This window comes from Corticium candelabrum, chromosome 6, assembly GCF_963422355.1.
Source record: "Corticium candelabrum chromosome 6, ooCorCand1.1, whole genome shotgun sequence".
Lineage (NCBI taxonomy): Eukaryota > Metazoa > Porifera > Homoscleromorpha > Homosclerophorida > Plakinidae > Corticium > Corticium candelabrum.
The window spans coordinates 5310118-5320137 of record NC_085090.1 but is presented as its reverse complement, the minus strand read 5'-3'; the positions used below and the strand labels follow the sequence as shown (position 1 = coordinate 5320137).

Genomic DNA, 10020 nt, shown 5'->3' with positions numbered 1-10020 from the left:
CCGTGCCTTGTCAGCTTTGGTGATACCTGCTTCTGGACATGTTACTGTTTCTCTACCTTTGACTATCTACATTCCAAACTTTTGTTACTGTTTACACTTTTCTCTTATCTCATCTTAGACATAAGTGGAACTTTAATATGTGCTAAACTCACAAACCGGTTTTTTTCTATGCTCTCTGTATGCAGTTTACTGTTCAGTGTTTCGCCCATAGAGCGGTTATAAAGAAGTATATATATATATATATATATATATATATATATATATATATATATATATATATATATATATAACTTGCGGTCCAAGAAAGGCAATATAGCCGCATCAATATAATATCTAATTAATTAATGCCAGTTGACTATAGCTGTACCAGTGGTTTTGTACAAGACACCAATAAAGAATAGTTTCGAAAGAAAAGAATGGATGGGATGGGGGATGGGATGGGGGCTGGGGGGTTGGGGGCTGGGGGGTTGGGAGATGGGGGGGTTGGGGGATGGGGGGCTATTAGGAATTGAAATTTTCTGCTCTACTGACGTCTGCAAATCTGTTTACGGTCTTGCAAGTTCTTGTTTACTCATGACCACGTCAACGGTGTGTAACAAATTAGTTGCATGCATTGAAGTTTTGCATATTAATGATTCGAAAAAGCTAAATTAAATTTTTGTGATTTAGTTCTGGTAATGTAGCATGCAGCTGCTCTATATATAAATAACGCAATCAGAGATAGTGTGGTAGCACTCCTTTGTATTTAATTAATTAGTAACTCGTCAACTACAGTCGCGGATTACCGGCTGTAAGGTCTGGCTACGCAAGACTACATAGCACTCTGAATCTAACCAGATTTCGTAAAGAAATCACTGACTGTCTTTCCTTTACTTGCTTTCTGCTGTTTACCGTTGTAACGTAGCCTTGCACTTGTGAGCAATTTCCTTACCCCGGATACTTTTTGCATGTCAGACCATTGCGCGTATATCCTGGTTTTCCTCCGGGTTACAATTAGACTCTGTAGAACATGACTGTGTGGTGGACTATCAATTGGCCGGTATACTTACTGCTGGTTTGCTGCGTCATTTTCTCTAAAGTACAGACTTCATCTCTAGAACATACAGACAAGTCGTGTACGTGTTCACGCCGCGCTGTTGTCTAGAGTTACGGTTTTACTAGTAGGTTTTTTTCTTCTAATGCAGTCGTCATGGTTGACTCTAACTCTCAGTTGGAAGACGCTTTGAGTGTACTGCTGACTGACAACAACGCAGACGGCTGTATCTTTCCTAGTCTCGTCGACGTCGACGTCATTCGATTAGAGGATGTTGGCCTACTGAAGACATATCAAGGAGACGGAAATGGTTAGTGGTCATGCATGGAGTTAGTATTTGTAATTAATTAATTAAGTCATATGTTGCTGTGTTGTCTCTTTAGCGTGCAATGTAGTGAACAATTCAACTGTGCTGCATTTCTCGCCACGTTGTTTGACTGGAAACTTGCAAAAGCGTGATGGGACGTCGCTTCCGGTCGTGTCAGTCGCCGACTCTCATCTAGGGACGACGCTTATCCATCGAAACGGTAGATTGGATGAAGAGATGAATGTACTCAATGCTCTGAGTTTGGAATTGGAGTGGAAGAAAGCAGTTATTGTTGTCGAAACAAAACAAAGTAAGAATTATCTATGAAGAAAACTTTTGCGTATTAATTAAAATGATATTTCTGTTGCAAATAACAGTCCATTGATGGGTTGTTTGTCTAAAAATAAAACGAGGTAACGAATCAGTTTGTCAGTGCTGTTTGTTCAGATGACATTCTCCAACGCCTCTTTGATTGATGTTGACCAATCTATCTACGCAGGCACAATCATTGTACCACAGTATTTTTAGCCAGTCAAAACGCAATCAGAAAGTGCACTCCAAAGAGAAGCTATTAAAGTTAGGGGTTGTTCTAGAGAAATAGGGCTTTGGTAGGCGTTGCCGGCACTTGTCTGACTTTCTATAATATATAATTAATCAGTATTGCATCCTGGTTGAGTCCAATTGTTCTAGTGTTTCGGCGCGCCTGTTGTCTCATGTCTGCGTTTGCAACTGCTTTAAATCTTGAACTAGTTGCACGGACATTAGATACCAAGTAGTCCCAATTCCATGCAATATGCACACGTAGAAAATTCCGCTTCTACTCTGTATATTCTAGACAATTGTACACTGTAGTTAGCTAAGAAAGTTGAATAGAGAATGATGTAACTTCTGTGACGGCGTCAGAACTTCGCAACTACGGTGACGGACAAACACTGATCGGTTGCGTTTCCGCATTATTAGATAGGTTTCGTAAGCGTGAGTCAAGATCTAAGTATAGTAACGTTATGAACGTACCATGAAATGTACTACTTTACTGTGTAGTTCCGAGAGGTTAGCCATTTTTGGACATGTAGTGTCATGAAGGGAATGCGCCTGTTCTAATTAGACAGCATTAGAGTCTATCTAGATCATAATGCGCTTGTGTGTGCGTGCGACTCTGTTCATCTGTCACAAAAGTTGCGCCACGAAAGTTGCGTCACAGAAACGGAAACAGCGTAACAGAACATGTATGCGTTCTGCAATTTGTTTATGCTAGATCTGCGGGTCGGGATCTACTATGCATAGTGGTAGTGGTATAGCTGTTATACGTTTGTACACATGCATGGTTGATATGAAATACAACAGCTTACTGGCAAATACAACTTACTAGCAAATAACACTGTATATGTTAATTAGTATACATCTACTCTACTAGTCTAGCAGGAAAGAGAACGCATGTTCTATACATGAGGAGCGAAGCATACCTACAACGTACAATACCAGTAAGAGTATAGTGACTAAGAAAACATCAAATGTACTGATTTTGAACAAACGTTGATTTTAGTGTCCAGTAAACTTAAATATAAGAAACCAATAGTTATTATCCTTACTAAAGCAGATGCTAACAGACACACTGTTAGCATCTGCTTTATATTTATTAATTAATAGTTATATTAATTAATAAATTTACACATGATTTTGGTTTTTATTGTAAACATTTCTATTTTACTATTAAGCCATTGCGGACCTGTCTTCATATGCCTTTGAGCGACTGTCCACATCTTATGTCCAAATTGATGAGAGCACGAACGCTGAAGTATTAGCAAGGAGATTATCCTCTGTCAATGCAGATGCTTTCTACTTGCATTGCGAAAGTATTCACTGTCACAGAACAATCAGACAGGTCGGGTTACTAAAATTAGTAGTGAAATTTACATTGAATGACAATTTTGTTGAGGGTTTTTATGTATGTGTAGGTGTTTGTTCAGTTGCTTCATGATCTAAAGCCAGTATCATTAACTGCCTATTTTGTTTTTTCTTCGTCACTGTCTGATAAGGTTGGTGTACGTTTCTCGGTATATTAAGTTGTCATGTAACGTTGATTTGTATTTTGGTTAATTTAGGTTGTAGCGGACCCTTTCTGGCAGTCAGTGATACCCTTAGCTGAAGACAGATACAATTTCTTGTTGCTGAGATTAGAAGTACCATGCTATCAAAATATCAGCAATAAGTTACAAGAACTTGTTCACGCTATGGCAACTTACAACGACATCAATTCCCAAGTATACGACCTTATTATTGGTTGCTTTTGTTTCTGTGCACAGTCTTTTGTATTTTGTTGTGTATAGAGTGGCTATGATCTAACTTACGTATACGACATTATCCAACTTTTCTACGATCTTCATTTCTCAAAAAGTCGTGTAAGAATTGACGAATAGTTTTGTCTTGATTAGAATTTTTGTGAGATGTTTGATCACAATATGCCCATCTTGATTTTCTGCAAAACATCAATGCATATCTTTCTGTTGTAATGTGTTGAGGTGATTTGTATGCTTCAAATCTCAATAGTTTCAGTCTTGATGAGTGTATTTATAAATAATTTTTATGCAAAATTGTATTTTTATCATGAAACATGCATTTATAACAAAATCAAAGTTTGTCAGAATGCATTTTTATTATTAAATAATTGATGATATATTTTATAGGATACCATTGAAAAAGGACGACAGAAACTACACTACAGAATTCTGCAAGTGTCTTCAAATCTCATAAAATCTGTACGTATACCGCTTTTTTGTACAATCCCTATGTGAGTAACGTTATCCGTTAATAATTTTCAGATTGGCACTTACAGTGTTAGTCTAACCGAATGGCTGGATAAATTTGTGTTGCCAAGTAGTGACGTTGAGACTAGAGTGAGACGTGCCGGTGACGAATGTTTACCTGCTGCTGTTAATAGAAGTAGACCTCACTACAGAGTTAGCACTGTATTGGTAAGAAGACTTTCCAACATTTTGCTATTATTTATTGATTTTGTCGATAGAATGCAAATTTGTGGTACGCAATTAACTGGTGTTCCTTAGCTTTCTGACCAACGCAGTCTACTCTTTCATTACTCAGTTACCGGGTTACACCTACCCAGGGCCGGATCCAGGAAATTTTGAAAGAGGGGGTTCACCGTTAGGAGTTATCTAAAGCATTACTAATTTCTCTTTTCTATTGAAATTATATGAAAGTATTGAAACACGCCTATTGAAAAAGAGGGCGTTGCAAGCCCTAAACCCCCCTCTGGATCCGGCCATGCCTACCAGCAATCACATTCTTGTAAACTAACATGCAATTCTTTGTGCTTTCAATTCTGGCTGACTGTTTGCTTGCTAGATTGTCTGTCTGCTTCACTACTAGTTTGCTATTTTTTGCTCATTATGCTTTCCCACTTACTCTTCTACTCATCCAGACTACATCTGTCTTTTCCCTACAAACAGTTCATTAATTTACTGATGTCTTTACAGGAGGTACCATTTGTCATCAACGATCCTAATAACACTTTTGTTGGGGTGCATAAAGAAAATTTGACAGGATTTGTGATAGAGATGATGGAGCATTTGGCTGAGAAGTTGAAGTTTGACTACACGATGTCGTTAGCTCCCGACGGCAAGTACGGAAATTTTGACGGTGAAAATGCCACAGGATTGATGGCAGAGCTGATACACTGTGTAAGGTTGTGTGTGTGTGTGTGTGTGTGTGTGTGTGTGTGTGTGTGTGTGTGTGTGTGCGCGTGTGTGTGTGTGTGTGTGTGTGCCTGTGACTGTGCGTGTGCGTGTGTCTGTGTGTGTGTGTGTGTGTGTGTGTGTGCGTGTGTGTGGGTGTGGGTGTGTGTGTGTGTGTGTGTGTGTGTGTGTGTGTGTGTGTGTGTGTGTGTGTTGGAAAATGTGTGTACATTAAAATTTATGCACTTCTGGTTATTGTACTTAGAGTGCTGATCTGGTGGCAGCAACATTTGTACGATCAACAGCTAGACAAAAATACGTCAGTTTTACTCCACCCTATTACGACACTGGCATTGCGTTGTTTGCAGCTAAGCCAGAACCTAAAACTTACAGCATTTGGTCTTTCTTGGATCCATTTGAAATGGACACTTGGGGAGTGATAGTGGCATCTTGGATAGCATTTTCATTCTTCCTTATTGTTGTGCATCGCCTTAGTCCTTATGGCTTGCAAAGTGAAGACTTGAGTGATGGTTATCCATACACATACAAACTCTACAACAGTTTTTGGTATATATTGTCAACCATACTTCAGCACTCTCCCGAGGGCATGCCATTTGCGTCGGGAAGAATTCTTTTTGCTGGTTGGTTTCTCTTCTGTCTTGTTATCGTTTCGACGTACACTGCCAATTTGGCGGCATTTTTGACGGTACAGAGCTTTCCTTTACGGATTCGCAACGTGGACGAACTTGCAGACCAGACAGAAGTTATCTACGGGACTGTGCATGATACGTATGAATATGAGTTTTTAAAGAACTCTCGCATTTCTACATTTCAAGATATGTATGCGTTTATGTCATCTTCACCTAATGCAATGGTCAATACATCAGCCGAAGGAATCGAACGAGTCAACAACGGCTCCAACTACATTTTTATTTGGGAAGAATCGTTACTAAAGTATGCAGCAATGCAAAAACCTTGCACTAGCCAGATACTTGGCTCTACGTTTGGACAAATTGGTTACTCACTGGCCATGAATCACAACATGCCTTACCACGAACAATTTTCGTTTGCCATCTTGCAGTTGAGAGATGAAGGCGTTATCAAAGCGTTGGAAACGAAGTGGCTTGATTCGGGTAGCTGCGGCGACGGGACTTCGAGCTCTGAAGATGCGAGCAACGCAGAGAGTGTTTCTCTACAACAAATGACGGGAGTCTTTACGGTTTTAGCTTCAACACTTGGGCTGTCCGTGATCATTGCGCTTGTTATATCACACAAAAAAGAGAGCGATGAAAAGGTATATATAATATTATATATAGGTTATCAATATATGCCTTGCTTATTATAAATCTATCGTTTAATGCAATCGCTGCGCTTGTTTAGAAACCAAAGCCGAGCACATTGATGGATATCATTGAGAAGAGAAAACAGAAGGTGAATGTCGAGAGTAACAACGGGGCGACGTCAGAAGGGGACGGTGCTTGGGTGTGAACGAGTGTATGGAATGCAGTCCATCATACGTCTTGTCTTACAGGTACTCAATGATATTGCATGCATGCACTTCAAGTACAGTATGTAGATACATATGTTGGCATGCATCTGGATTTCTAATAAGTTGCATGTATACCTTCATTGTAGTTTTTCTTCTGAAGTGATTGGTGTATGATATTGTATTAAATTTTCTTTGTTTAGACAACCCCAGCGCTCATATTTAAACTTTTTGGCACTATGTGCTATTTCAGTATGGATATAGGGAATAGGATAGAAGCCATGTAATTCCCACGAGGATTGCAGACATCACTGATCGCCATATTTCTGATTTTTTGCTTTCTGCACAGACAAATTTAAAATTGGCAAACTGCTGTCATTGATCAGTTCTAACATGCTACAAACTTTTAGCCATCAGTGATGTCTTCCTTTGTCCTCAATTTTTCAGAGAAATCCATGACTTTTGACCTATTTTCTAACCATACTGTACAACAGCACTTCATTATGATAAGAGCCCTGGGGTTGTATACGAGGAAATACGGTCTAATGAGTGCGCGACTGGAGCAGCAATTACTAATGGCTAACGCACGCTAGAAGAAGGCGTGGTTAACAAAGGCGTATTATTGCTTCCTGCGTCTTTCGGAGCCTACATACCGTGCTATTCTAATCAATTCGACTTTTGGAGAAAGATCAATTGACATGCACTGCTGATCATAGTCTAGACAATTAAATAATAAGCTGTGTCTCTAGATAGCTATTTAGGACGCGTTTGATTTGCAGTCCATAGAACTGCCGCAAATGCTTGAACTCGCACTCGATTTATTTCCGGAACTGTTCGAACTGATTCTGACAACTCGTGACCATTGCGCTAATGTCATTCCCGGTTATTCTCAGAAATCCGGAAATAACAAGGCGAGGCGAGACTGGCTATGACAACTGCTGAAGCTCATGAAGTGACAGAACGGACACGCCTCTATTCTCCGGAAGTCTGATAGCACACCATATTTTTGCAACAGCTATTCTAGATAGTTTCTTTCTCTTTATCGCTTCGTTTGAGGAGGACTGGCGTTCATCACAAGGTCAGCGAGAGGTGCTGCTAGCTGAAGTCGGTCTGGTAGTCGATGCATCCGTAGCTGTTGACATTTCTTCGGCTAGCGGTTCCGGTTCACATGCAAAGCAGATTTTTCGTTCAGTCTAGTTCTATTTCTGGCAGTCCAACAGTTGCGACACATTCCCGGTTCTACTAGTAATGCCTGCAAATTGAACGCGCTCCTAGACATTACCTCATATGCTAATACTAGCCACAAACTTCATTGTTTATAGTTACTGATCTAGATATTAGGAACTAACCAATCGCATTATAAAAACACACCAGATTGTCGTGCATGACTTCTGGTAATGCCATGCTGTTTTTCATTTGGCTGTCAAACAGCTCCGACTCTACACACGTCAGCCATGCTTGCGCTCTGTGTATGTCTAGTGTTTTATCTCTATCCATTGTCAGCAGCAAGACTCAGCAATCTAGGTAAGACGTAGAATAATCAATTGCTGTTTGTATGGTCTCTAGATGCTAGGCTTGTAACTACAATACAGCGAACTTCATCTCACTGAAGCACGTTGTCGTTGTAGATCAATAATTGTTAGTTTGTTAACTTACTAGCTGTCGTGTGTCTATTGACAGTCGCTATTTGGCGTATAATCTAGAGTCTAGATCCGATCGACAACATGTTGCTCGTAGTAATAGATGCATGTTAAAATGTCGTAGGGACTTTCCCTAGCCTCTCCCACACATAATTGTATAAAATATTTCGCTGTACTTCCCGTGTGTCCAACGTGTACTTAAAGATAACTAGCTGAGTACTGTACCCGTTCTTTGCCTGGGCAAATTAATTACGATAAATAACACAAATTCCAACGTACACATGCAATTTCAAGTTTGGGCATCGTATATACAATTGGGTTGATACAACACAAACTTCCGGTGTGTGACTGTGGAACGTAGACTATGCGAGTGCATCTCTGAGTGAATCCCTGCCGTTGTTCGTATGTTACTCAATACCAAACTTCCCGATAGTTTGTAACCTCGTATTTAGATGGCAAGTCCATCTTAGCTTTCTACCACTACCTACCACGCTGAAACACCTTCCATGTTTACTACACCTGCAAACTTTCTCTAAGAAGTCCTCCAACAATGTATATTTTGCCAAATCTTTAATAAAATTTTAATGGTTGAAGAACGAGACTGACGGTTGATTTCAAACAAAAATAATTTAGACAGACTGCTTGCCCATTGCATAGAGTTTCAATCTCTAATGTATTCTACCAACTACTGTTCAGCTGCTCGTGCAAGTCGTGCATGTAGCATCAATTTTTAAAAATTAAGTGAGAGCTTGTACAGTCGGAAAATTCACCTCACGCGCGTCACTGGTTTCAATTCGTAATACTTTGCGAAACGTTTATTGTGGTTTTGGAAGCTAGGATTATTGGCCTCTTAGCTGCACGTGGAAACGAGGTTGTAAAGAAAGATGAATTTAGTTAATGAAACGTACGACCACTAGCGTTGGCGGATTGTCCAGTACTGTGGTGTTTACGTTTCAGTCATAATCAAACAACCCGATCAGAGTTATGTCAATGAAACTGTCAACTCGTTTCTTCCTTTTGTTTACAATTTCTTGACTTCAGAAACTTCTCACAAGTTTCAGCAGAAACTCGGAACACTATCAGTCGACATGTATGATGTAGAGGAGAAAAAAGGTTGGTGTTTGTTACCGTCACGTGACATAGACTGACTGCCTAAAAGAGCTGACTGAGACTTGTATTTGTATTTGTATTTCTTAAACTACGGAAACCCTCAACTTAGCGGTCTATCTTCCGGTTACCGTACCAAGCACACATACATGAATTTTTACGCTAGCATTAGACTCGAGCCAGTCTCTCTTCGCCTTCGTCATTCCTCGGATTGTGAATCCTCGCCGTGGAGAGGATTGACAATTCTTGGAATGACGAAGGCGGGGCACGGCGAGGATTCACAATCCGGGGAATGACAAAGGCGGGGAAAGACTGGCTCGAGTCTACGCTAACATACATACTATACAGTCTAAGTGAAACATTATCTAATATTTTAGAAGTCATGGATCTAAATATCATCTGTAACAGAACTTCCGTAGACGCTGCTTAGAACTAGAGACTTCAGAGACTGGATACAGGGTTTGATTGATTGCACTGAACACACACACACACACACACACACACACACACACACACACACACACACACACACACACACACACACACACACACACACACACACACACACACACACACGTGGGAAATCATACAAATGCACGTATATTAGCAGCCATGCTGTGAGTTACCTTACAACCTTTACGTATGTTTTGTTATTAGATTGTGAATTTATTCTTCACCAGTTTTCTCTACACGTAACGTCCAAGTGCTTGCCTCCTAGCCAACAACATCTAACTCTACCGGTGATATCAGTCTTGAAT

The 10020-nt window shown here is 40.1% G+C and overlaps 1 protein-coding gene across 1 annotated transcript; it reads left to right on the top strand.

Moving 5' to 3' along the window:
* The first annotated feature begins 999 nt into the window (after positions 1 to 999).
* Positions 1000 to 6723, top strand: LOC134180832 (glutamate receptor 1-like). Its single transcript, XM_062648018.1, has 12 exons — positions 1000 to 1115; positions 1185 to 1343; positions 1417 to 1650; positions 3056 to 3222; positions 3296 to 3376; positions 3443 to 3601; positions 3668 to 3739; positions 4025 to 4096; positions 4160 to 4312; positions 4832 to 5035; positions 5295 to 6323; positions 6410 to 6723. The coding sequence occupies exons 1-12, from the start codon at positions 1010 to 1012 to the stop codon at positions 6515 to 6517; spliced, it is 2544 nt and encodes an 847-aa protein (XP_062504002.1). The 5' UTR covers positions 1000 to 1009; the 3' UTR covers positions 6518 to 6723.
* Positions 6724 to 10020: the final 3297 nt, after the last annotated feature.

Coding starts and splice junctions, on each gene's coding strand:
- LOC134180832 (XM_062648018.1), top strand. CDS start 1,010: ATGACTGTGTGGTGGACTATCAATTGGCCGGTATACTTACTGCTGGTT. Junction 3,377..3,442: donor CTTCGTCACTGTCTGATAAG/GTTGGTGTACGT, acceptor TGGTTAATTTAG/GTTGTAGCGGACCCTTTCTG. Junction 5,036..5,294: donor TGGCAGAGCTGATACACTGT/GTAAGGTTGTGT, acceptor TATTGTACTTAG/AGTGCTGATCTGGTGGCAGC.